This window comes from Nestor notabilis, unplaced genomic scaffold, assembly GCF_000696875.1.
Source record: "Nestor notabilis isolate BGI_N333 unplaced genomic scaffold, ASM69687v1 scaffold14073, whole genome shotgun sequence".
NCBI lineage: Eukaryota > Metazoa > Chordata > Aves > Psittaciformes > Psittacidae > Nestor > Nestor notabilis.
This window is the reverse complement of record NW_009923472.1, coordinates 86,801-98,972: the sequence shown is the minus strand read 5'-3', so window position 1 is coordinate 98,972 and position 12,172 is coordinate 86,801. Positions and strand designations below refer to the sequence as shown.

General features: G+C 37.8%; 1 protein-coding gene across 2 annotated transcripts in view; it reads right to left on the bottom strand.

Moving 5' to 3' along the window:
• The window catches only part of STAG1 (stromal antigen 1), a 137,435-nt gene that overhangs the window by 80,372 nt on the left and 44,891 nt on the right, over positions 1–12,172 (bottom strand). For both annotated transcript variants that reach the window (XM_010012156.1, XM_010012157.1), the window contains exon 5: positions 469–545. In XM_010012156.1, the coding sequence (XP_010010458.1) occupies positions 469–545 (77 nt within the window). The remainder of the gene's footprint in view (positions 1–468; positions 546–12,172) is intronic.

The window sequence follows — 12,172 nt, the reverse complement described above, 5'->3', positions numbered from 1 at the left end:
GGTCCACACAGATCCAGATCAGGACTAACATGGACCCAAGCTAGTTCTTGCTGAGGCAGACCTGGCTGGGCTCCCTCACCCCACCGGTTGTGAGCTTGCTCCATGCTTTTATGTGATGATACACTTGTGCCCTTAGAATGGCTATTTCACAAACTTTTCTGTATCAGCATTTAAGCATCCAGGGCCAACTCAATCCACAACACTGATTTTTCAAGGTGAGTGATTGTAACTACCTTTTCAAGTAATTTTATTACTCTTTGGTTTTCAATTATTATTCTTTCCTAAAACTCATGATGGCTTGTTATTTCGCATGCAATAGTTTAAATCACTGCTTTGCTTGTCATTGTAATTTCTCATACTGAGACACTGCTCATCCACTGGTTTCTTGCCCATTGTATTTCTATTTTAAAACAAAAAGTATATTGTAACATATTTCAGAATGTTTAAAGAACTATTTGCACATTATACCTCATCAAATTCTTCTGTCATTTTCCTTATGATTTCTGCATTTTGCATGTTTCTGAACATCTCAATTCTTACAGTACCTGTAAAGCAACAAAGCAACAAAAGCAATTAGTCAAATCCATTTTTTGTTATGTCAAAATATCAATGTCTTTCTGCTGCTACACTTACAGCTCAATAACACATATGAAGAAGTATATAATGCAATAACAGGAACACATTAAAAAAGACTGTCTCTTGAAGTGGGTAAAAAAAAGAAATCATCTGTCCTACAAAACGCTATGAGTCTAGGAGTTAGTGAAAATGTCCATCTTTTTACTCTTCACAACTGAGCAAGTGGAATCCAGAAGTGACAGCAATGTAGGACTCATGCTATCTCTGCAGTTGCCAACAGCTTTTCATTTTGTGTGCAAAATGAAGCCCATTTTTCAGTTCTATGGCCTCTACCAGCAATTCTCCACTTGTTATGATGAGTCATCTGGATAACAAATAAACCATTATGCCTATGCAGAGACACAGGAGTGGCTTTCATACTGCTTATCTCGGGATCAACACGTTACTGACATGGTCCCAGCAGTGTGGGAATGGACCCACAGCACTTGCAGAGCAGAGCTAGCAAAATTGTATCACATGATGCTACTGTCACAGCAAGTTTTTCCAAACCCAAGGACTCCAAAGGGCCCAATCAAGATGTAAGGCAGCTCAGGACTAAAAGAAGCAATTGTATCTGTTACTCCTTCATCTGGATTATGCCACTCCCCATTGTTACCCGAACAGTGAAGCTGATTCACTTTTCACTGTTAATTGTATGAAGGTACCAGAATGAAAATATAACAACAATAATAAATTCTTGTGACTTGATCCTAAATTTGATCAGTATAAACAAATATTTTTACAAAACAAAAGTTTTTACACTTTATTGCCTTTGCAACTAGATATTGTCTGAATAACCAACCATGTAACACAAGTCAACATTGGAACGTTTTTTTTGCTCCTGCATGATCTTCTTTTTGCCACTTCACAATCTTCTTTTGTTAATGGAAGAGGAGGAAATGCAGAAAAATTAAGCAAACTGCAGAGCCACAAAATCCATCCTAACATCATTAACATTACAAACAGTAATTGCTTAACAGTCTCCCTGCTTTTGGTTAAAGTTCAACTGGATTAATGATCCACTGCATGGCTCCAAAACTTGAAACCATAACAGAAGAAGCTTAACAATCAATAGTGTAAGTCCCTCTACAAAGGATAAAGATTAATTTGAATATACTAAATATTATGAGAATATTTTAATTCCTTGAAAATCACATATTAGAAACATGAGCATTTCAAAATATACCAGCACAGGTACAGCACAACAATCCTCTGTATCTTAGTTGGGGTTTTGTTTTACAACACAACTTAAATATTGATTTCTTGAATTTGTTTTGCTTCTTCATGAAATAATGTTTATTAGCTATCTGTTCCATGCTGTGTAACACTGTCAACCTCAGTTCTAACAACGGCAATTCAAGTTCGGGCATGGCAATTTCTGTATGATCAATAAACAATTACTAATGCAATATACTACTATAAAACCAGAAACCTGAGAATCCTACCATATGACAACTGAAGACCTGTTTTCTTAGCTTTGATATCATCTGTACATGCAGCTTTATTTTAATGTTTCCCCCAGCATTGAAAGTTTTGTTTTGATTATGTGAAAGTTTCACCGTATGTCTGAGAGTATTGAATAGTTTACTGCCATTCTTAGCAATCCACCTCAACTGTATTACTACTTCTTTCTCTCACTCCATGCTGTCATCTGTTGCTCTTCTCATTGGTACTATAACCTTTACTGAATAAGTAACCTAATGATCTCTGATACTTTTTTTAACAGCCCCAATTCTAATTTTATTCTTATCTATTTATGACTTCTGTCAATAACCTTAAATAGCTTCCACATAACATATAACCATGTCACTTTGTTAGAGAAAGTACTGTAAAAATAGCATGAATAAAATTCCTTGTTAATGCACTTCACTCAAATCAAATCTCCGTTCAACTCTGTATAGTTCTGTTGTCGTTCAGAATTGCAAAACAAACTGTGTACACAGTGCCACAGCCACATGGAACCTGTCTGCTAAACTGACACCAAGGGGAGAAGTTGCAAACACAAAACTATGGGCCACAGGGAGTTTCTCTTGAACCATGGAAAAGCTTTTACCTTCCATGGCTAGACCAGAGACAGCATCATCTACCTATTGAGCTCTTCAGGATTTCTACTGATCAGTGTGCACAAGTATTACAGATAAGGCTGGTGTAGTTTCTATACATCTTCCAAACAAGCAATGGTTCAGTTCTTTGGGAGCAGGAGGCAAGGGAATGCACAGGATGAAACAAACTTTTGACATCTAGGGGTGCCACAGTGGACAAGAGCTCAATACTGCCAAGGAGTGAAGACAAACAGCTCTCATCAACTCACTGTCATGTCTCATTCTTTTCTCCACTTTTTATGACAAAGTTTACTGGAAGTCTTGCAAAGCAACAAGAGCATTTCTACTTACCTGGCAGTAGGTATTAGCTTTGGGCTGCACCATCTTCCCCCACCTGACCAAAACACAATCCTGTCTGTTTTTCTGGGAAACTGATACAACATTCTGTAAGTATGCTACAAAGACTCTGCTCACAAAATATTTCATGGTGTCATCACAACTTTTCTACACTGCAATGGTCAACACTGTTCAAACTCAGAGGTTTCTATGATTAGCGAAAGGCTAAACTCTCTCATTTTAAAATGAATCCTTAAAATATAAGATTTTCTATAAAATACCATTGAAGGTGTGGAATGCACTCCTATGGTCTCTGCCTTACTCATGTTTCTACTAGTCTTCTTTTCTAAGCTGAGTTTTACCTCTCTCATGAAGTTCTCACTGTGTACTTAGTGAAGAGGAATTAAATTGTCTTAGTCCATTAAAAAATTGAGAAGCCTATTCTACTTCAGTACTAAGTTCTCAGTTCAAAGTTACTCGCACATACTGTGTTTTAAAGTCTTCTCACCGACAGGTAAGTATATTTCCTTAATGGCAAAATTCCAGTTTATAGATATTGATTTGATTTGTCAGTAATTAATCATGCCATCCAACCAGGATTTTAAAAGTGAAAAGAAAAAACCCATACAGAGGATATAACATTATTTCAACTATAGAGGAGAAAGACTAAAAGGGCCTATACAAAACTGGATGAATACACTTAAAACACACAAACAAGCAAAAATCCCACACAACTGTACGAAACAAGATACAGCATTTCAGGAAATGTAACAGTGGTTTCAAAGCATATATTTATAGTGAGAAGACTAGCCAGTTATAATAGTAAACCCTGCAAAACAAAAGTTAACAACAATCTCCAAGAACTTTGTAGGATGTGTAAACTCTCAAATTTGTGCAACATCCAACCTTTAATCCTGGGACTAAAGAAATTACTTTTTGGATGCAGGTTGTCCCATGACTACCTTTCATCCTCCGAAATCGAAGGTACCAACCACTGCTGGAAATCAGGGAACACCATCACACCACACACTACATGCAAATGGCTTCCTGCATATGGGATTTCTGGTATTTCTGTAGGAGACGGAAGCTTGTATGACAGAAACAAGCCACTGCATAAGTGGTACTCCAGCTATAAGAAGTCCACACTTGTTTAAACATCACTCCTGAAAACAAAATACTCCTTAGAAAATGGACTCTTGAAACCTAAACTACTTACAGTTGGTAATAAATTATATACTATGTAGTATACTAATGATACTATATACTCAGTTTTACTATCTGGTACCTTTATTCACAGAAGCTACACAGCTAATTTTATCCCCTCTCTTTTGGATCATCTGCCCAAACTGAGGAAGCTGCAAGAAAAGTGGTGGGAAAATTGCAACTCAAGACTGAAGTCAATAATGTAAGCCCACAGTCTCCTGCCAAAGAAGGATTAATCGTGGGAACTTAAATTCATGGTGACTGATTTGTATCTCTCGACCACACAAATTGGAAAAACAGTAACTAGAAGAAAGATTTATGAAGGCATCAAGATGAAGACATGGGAAGATTTGCACTGGAAAGTATCATACGAAAATGCAATGTACGCTTCTACGTTAGCTGAAGGTTGATAGTTGGGATCAGAGCACTGGGAAGTAATCTTGATTATTGAACTGTCAAGAAGGCAAGTTTAATAAAGATCTTGCAAGGATGGATGATGATTACAGAATTGCTGGGTGGGCAATGTTTCTTTCCCTTTATATCATTCAATGTACATTTCCTACACCTTTCTCCCCAGTTACCACACAGATCATGAGAAACATTCCACTTCTACAATGTCTGTAAGTGCTGTTTTTAATTGTCTCAGAAGTGTTAATGAAAAATCTCCGTATGAAAGAAGATAAACAAAGACTGAAGTCAAACTATAAGGAGCACATGATTTTTCACTCTTCAACTTGGGCCATGATACACTTCTGTAACACTTCCTTTACTGTTCCCAGAAGAGTTTCCTGAAATTAAGCAGAAATTACTCATGCCAGTAAAAAAGTTTATTTTATAGGCCTTGCTCACAATCACATAGGAACAGCGAAGTAGATCTTACCTCATAGGAATCAATAGGCGTTAATCATTAATCTAAATGGAAGCTGCACTGGGATAGCTGAACCACATCCAAATAGATGCTGAGACTCCTAAATCCCATGAGGGCTCCTAACTCTTTATTGATTTCTGTGCTTGAAAACTGAAACACTTTATTGGAGACAAGCCAGGATTCTAGAAAGACATTAGCCTAAATACTTTGTTGAATTTCAGCTTTTTGTGGCACATAGAGGAACATAACACCCTTTTCTTGATTTATTCCCAAATTCTTCCTGGTGCATGGACTCTACATTGCCCAGCTTCTACCCCCAATGAAGCAGTATGCAAAAACCATCATATTCCTAAAAGACACAGCCCTAATTCATCCTTATCACAACTTCAGACAGTAAACTCTTACTGGATGAATCAGCAAGAATGCCAATGGGGAAAACCCAAAAGTACAGCCTCATGCAATTAAAACCTTAAGAGAGAATCCTGGGCAACTGTCAAAACCAAATTCTAATGGTCCAACTAAGTCTACTTCCCTACAACAAAACCAAAACCAAGTATCTGCCAGTTCCCAAAATATGTTCAAATGCATTCTCTGAAATCCCTTTGCAATGTCAACTCCTCACCATTTACTGACACAGAATATACACAGGGAAAGTGTATTCTCTTGCTGCAGTTCCATTATCTAATTGACCTTCTGCTTACTAATTTACATAGAAAAATATAATTTTGTAACCCTCAATTTTGTTTTACTTATTTTATGCATTGCTCTGATTTTGCCCAACATGCTCCTGCAGTTCTTGAATATTTAATTCTTTGATTTTTTCACATTCCATTTTGTTCTTTAGACCACTGCATAGCACATGATTCAAACCAGTCATTATAATTCTATTCTGCCTCTGCTTTAGGTTATTTTTCACTTAAGTCTTGAATATAATTGAATATAATTTCAAATTATATTTCAAGTCTTGAATATACTAGAATATAATTTCACGACTTAAGTGCAATTTGGAACAGGAAGCTCTTCTTTTGTTTTTGCCTTGGTTGTGTTTCCATGTAGACTTGTGTATCTACTTTTCCAGTAGAGTCTTTTCCACTTCTGAAGACCATTATAATTGTTTTACCCTTCACTTTGCTCTCACAGAACTAGGAATATTTTTATTCTAATGACTGAGCTCATTTGAGTTGCCATCCCAATGATGAGAATTACCTCTAGAGTAGAGTGTTTTCCATTTGTGTCCTCCATCTCCTGTATCAAAAACTTGTCACCGCCATATAGTAAGAATTCACTGGACAATCCTTAACTTGCTATACTCCTTGATAACACCTTGCTAAGTTTAAGTCCCTTCACCTCAGAGCCTTCTGCACACCATACCACTATTCTAGATGTCAGAACAAATGCAGCTGTTACAGAGGACAAGGATTGTGTGGCAAGCTCCTTTTCCTGGATTTACACATTTTGATTTTGCTAAAAATCTTCCAAGCAATTTTTTTGAATTAGATAAATACCAGAAAAAAACATTACAGAGAACTGTGTTAGCCCCACTGAGAGTCTTAAGCTGTGTGAGAAACATATGAATACAACAGACTTCCACCAGACAGCAATGAGAAGGAGAAATAAAGTAATTTGTTACTTGTCATCAAGAACAGCAATGAAATCTAGGCTCTGGAATGGAGCAAACTTTGGGCCTTACAGTCCTTTTATCATTCTTACAGCTCTTTTGTGCTCTCTCCTCCCAAAGCCTGACTGCCACCTACAGTTCCAACTCTGTGCTCTTTACATGTCCAATGATGTCACATACAGATAACACATGCAGTCATTAGCAGAGAAGGAAGGAGGCACATTCAAAGGAACCACTATTAAAGCATTTTGAATTTACCTCCTCCATAATACAAGGCCCAGAAATCTGTTATTATTCTGGTTTACATATGCTAAACATAAGCAAGAAAACAGTTCTTAATCAAAAATTTAGTTGATCTGTTTCTGCTGGCCTCTCACAACCAAATTCAGCCTAATTCCACTACGGAAACCTTATTATAATCCATTTAAGTTTACTAAAATGGAACCTGACTTAAAACCATCAGCAATGTTAATAGTGCCAACAAGTATAAGGAGTATCAAAGGTTGTCAAAAAACATCAGGAAAGCTGAGAAACTTACTGTTTTGACTATGATATGCCTGTTCCACAAAACAGTGGAATCTTAGTATCAAATTCTTGCTATTTCCGATACCCAAATTCAAGGATAATTGTTTAATTTTTAGAGTGACCAATTCTATATTACACTAAGAAGCTCCAATTTCTGAATGAGATAAAAAAGTTGGTAACTTCATGTATGTAATTAGTGTTTCAAACAATTCTAAATGTTTACATTTTTTAAAAAACAAAATGTTATTTGATCCAGAAGGTAACAGTGAAGGCAACAATTCCACCATCACAGGCATGGGAAGAAATACATTGAAGACCATCAGAAATTTTTACAAAGAGGATGACAATGGTTCGTGTCATTGACTATTTCCCTTTGCTGTGATAAAAAGATGAAAAAGTACACATTCCTATAGTAAAAAGTGACAGAAACTTAATGCCTACTGTAAAGAAATCCAATCTTATGATATTCCTAAGCTCCAATTACTGCTACTTGCTTAAATTACCCTGTAGAATAAAAAAAAAAAAAAAGGGAAAAATAAAGAATCCAGGAGTGACCCAAAGAACTACATATCATTAAATCTCATTACTATAGAGCTGGTGGGCATATTCAAGGCTTGATGTTAATTTTTGTGAAGCAACGCTTCACAAACCCATTTGAGCTCCATAAGGCATCAACAAGCAGCTCAAAGTCATACATTTATGCAACACATACATTTTTGAAGTCCTATAATGATCTTCCTCATCTTAGTTCTTAAAGAAGTTGATAAGCAATATAAAGTATTCAGAATAAAATATAGGAAAGCAAAACCAGCAAAAATGGTCAGTTTTCAGAATAGAATGAACCTTGCAACAGATCTATTCTAAGCATTGGTATTGGTAGAAATATGCTAAATAACAGATATAAATGCTCTGAAAGAAAGGCTAATATTGGAGCAGACAAAATTTGATGCTGACAGATAACTGAATTATTTAGAACAGATAGAATTAAAGCTGACAGTCAACACTGCCAAAAGATTTTGTAGTAGTGAAAGCGACAAAAAGGCAAATAATGCTCTTGAGGAAAAAAGCAAGCTAATTCACAAACTACTAGTGGAAAAAGAAGTAGGCCTACATAATTTAACACATAAAAAAATAGTACACTTCATGTGTTCAAGTCTTAAAAATTTGACAAAGGGAACTACCTTACTCTGAGTTTAAGGCAGATATGTTTTGATATGGCTCTACAGTATTTGCATTTGGAAACTGTAAGCTGCTTTTCATCTTGATACTAATGTCACTGACTGAGAAACAGAAGCCAAATAATTAATCCAAAGCCACTAAACTTGCAATCTAGTATTCATACTGAATGATTTCAGAGAATAGATCTTTTAATCCTTTGATGGCTTGAAGTAGCAATTCTCACAAAACACCCACCTTTTTGTCAGATAACTTCAGACCTGAACAACAGCAAATGACATGAATGCGAGTAAAAAGCTCAGGAGCCTTTGCTCCCCAAAGGCAGCTCTTTGTTCCTAGTAATGTCTTAAAGCTTTTGCACTTGGAAGCATCCACAACTGCAGTCGTCCCAGCAGCAGCATGGGGTTTCTCCCTGCACTGCCTCAGTTCACTCTGGCTGAATGAGAAGACTGTGATCAAGGAGGACACTTACACTTGAGGAGGGAAGGAAAGCACTAACTCCAACGTATTCTTGGGTTTATGCTCCTCTGAAACTTTCCACCTGTTTACTTAGTGGTTCCAAGATTCATTTGTGGAAACAGTTCTTGGAACCAGTGGTTCCAAGATGCATTTCTGTGAGCACTACCCCCTGCTGCAGCTTCCTGCACACGTGCTGTATGGGAATGCTTGGTAACAAAAATATTCCTCATGGATCTGATGAAACAAAAACTAACAAAATGGATTTTTGTACTCAGTAATCAGCGCAAGGTGTTAGTGCAAGTACAAATCATCATTAGATGAATCTTGCATTTGATGGTAGATTAATTTACCTGAACTGCAGGTCGTTAAGCCACACCCTGACTATTGGATTTAATAGCTGCTACTAGATCTATCATCTTATAATTCATTGTAGATTTTATCTCCATAGACCTCCACAGTGTATCAATAAAACCTGCAGTTTAGCTCTATATTCCTTAAGAAGGTAACTCATTCTATTTTTAAAGCTGCTGCCTGATCATTTTACTTGATAAGCCTGGGATCTTTTTGCCAAGAATGAATAACTGTTCCTCTATTTGCCATTCTTTTCCTATTGATTGGGTATTCTCTCTAATTCGGTATACACTTTTGGAAGTGGGATGGTCAGAACTACATGTAATGCTCAAGATGCAGGCACAACACAACTTTGAGAGACAGGGTTTTTTTCTTTGTTTGTAATATGCATACACATAAATTTGTCCTCTATTTCTAATTCTTAACTTCACCTCTCAGAGCACTGCCAAGCAAAGAGGTTATATTTTCAAATTATTTACAATGGCAGCAGGCTCCAGGAGCAAAATGCTAGTAACTCTAGCCTATCATTGTATATATGGAACTAGACTTTGGCTGCATGCTGTCAGAAGTTAGTCATATCCAGCAAGATAAACACAGCAGTCTGGAAGTAGATCTGAAAATTAAGTGTCAGCTATAGCAATGAACAATAATTGAACTAAGTCCAGCCAGGTGTATCTAGTCTTTTAGAGTGCTTTTACTGAAGACTGTTTTGGTATCTAGACTCACCCATCACCTGTGCTTTTAACATGCAACCACATAAGCTTCCCTCCGTAAGGAGAGGGGTCCCTTGGGAGCCTAAGCTCTTCTCCACTCTTGGGTGGGGATGCTTTCTCCGTGTGCAAATACCTGCAAAGGCAACAGGGCCAGATGCTTCTCAGTGGTGCCCAGTGAGACGAGAAGAGTACAACAAGCAAGCACACTAATAGGACATAACTCTGTAAGCATTTCTGTAGCCAAGGGCAGAGTAAAACTGTTACTGCCATTGCTAACAAGAGGCCACAGGCATTGTAACTATGCCTGTGTTCATTACACACAGTCCTAGTCCTAGGCTGCTAGGCTAGTTATCAACATGTTATGAGTATCTGCTCTGTGAACTGAAGCTTGGTACCAGGTGTCTTTTGTTATAATGCAATTTAAGTGTGGGATAATATAATAGCAAAGGCCTTGAAAATATGTTATCTGTCTGATAAATTGATTTCAGCTAAGACCCGCTGCTTTGTACCAGTACTTTGTACTTAACATGTACCAATATACTCTTTTTGTACTGGGTACAATATTTAATAGCTATTACAATAACCCTCCAAGCAGTTTTAAAGATACTGAGTACTCCTTAAAGGAAAAATAATGGGTCTCTGTTCCACCATACTAGAAGAGGCTACATATGCTACAGATTCCCTATTATGTGTTCTTCTGGATAACTAAAAGGTTTAATCCACCAGTTTTGAGAGCAATAAATAGATTATTATTTTAAAATAACAGAAGATTTATTCCTGTTCTGTTTCCCTATGATTTTTACCAAACGTTTGTCCTGCAAGGACAAACTCACAGCTACTGATTTTTCTTAGAATTGTTCAATAATTTCAGTTGGCTCGATTCCTGACTGTCAGCTAGTACAAACCCTTCCCAAAGCAGGGCCAACTAGACAGGCTGCCCAGCTGAATTCTGAGTATGTCTCAGGACTTATCTCCCACAGCCTCCCTGAGCCCTTATGCCTCCAGTACTCAACCACCTCACAGCAAAAATGTCTTCCCTTAGGTCAAACTGGAATTACCCATGTTTCAACTTGTATCTATAAACTGTCTTCCTATTATTATGGAATTGCACGAAGTCTACCTTCATGTTCTCTGTAGTCTCTCATTATTTGAAGAGAGTGGGTAAGATCTCCCTGAGGCCTTCTCTTCCTGAGAATGAGCAATGCTGTTCTCTCAGCTTCCCTCCACTCAGGAGAGAGGGAGGACTCCGCTGAAGTCCTTCTGGAAATCCAGGCAGACTCTTTTAACCAAATTGCACTTACCTACGTTTCCTGCTTCAAAGAACTTCAAGCTCTCTTCCTTAGAAACCATCTACCAAAGACAGTCACTTCAGAAGTCTGTCCACCCTTCCTTCCATTGTCTATGAATGTCCTTGTCCCACCTACAGGTTCACACTGACAAGACACCTCAGCAGTGACCAACAGACGTAACCATCAACCTTTAACACCCTTTCGTCAATGTTTTAACCAAATGATATTTACCAGAGAAGCAAATTTCTCCCTATACTGAACACAAAACTCCACAGAACACGGCACCTCCACTTACCAAGAGGTCAGAAGGCAAAAGACTATCACAGGAGGATTATATAACCAAGACCCACCCTCTTCCCCTCAGTCTTTCTGCTTCCCCTGATGAAGTATTGCTCCTTTCCTCAGTCCTCTGTGACTCTTATTTCTAGCCCTATTTCCAAGTGTCTCTCAGAGAAAGTAAAGAAGGAAAGATGAAAGAGAAGTCCTAAAAACAGTTACAAAAAGAGAAGTCATTCTCTAGAGATCTGCAACTGACGTGACAGGCTCTAAACTCCACACAAAAAATCCCAAACAACCCCAAACTACCTCACAAGAAAGAAAACAAAGCAACAACAACAACAAGAGAGGACTAGAACCCTTACGGCACCCTTCTTCCCTCAGAGCAGCCCGCAGCCCTTGCTGTGGGCTGTGCCATGCCCGGGTGCTGCTAAAGGCCTGACAGAACTCCGCAGGCCCAAAAAGCCAGTGCCCTGCAGCAGGCAAACAGCGACTGGTATCTTCCCATATCATTTATTTGATGGAAAAAACCCAGACATGTTAAACAACAGTAGTAAAAAGACACTTTGTGGGCACTGCAAACAGAGCTGCTGCAGAAAGCTGAAGAACTTTTAATGATGAAAGCTGGTGTGCTTCATAAAATACAGTTGGAGATGTTGAAACACATTTGAAACAACTTCTATATAAAACATTTGATTCTC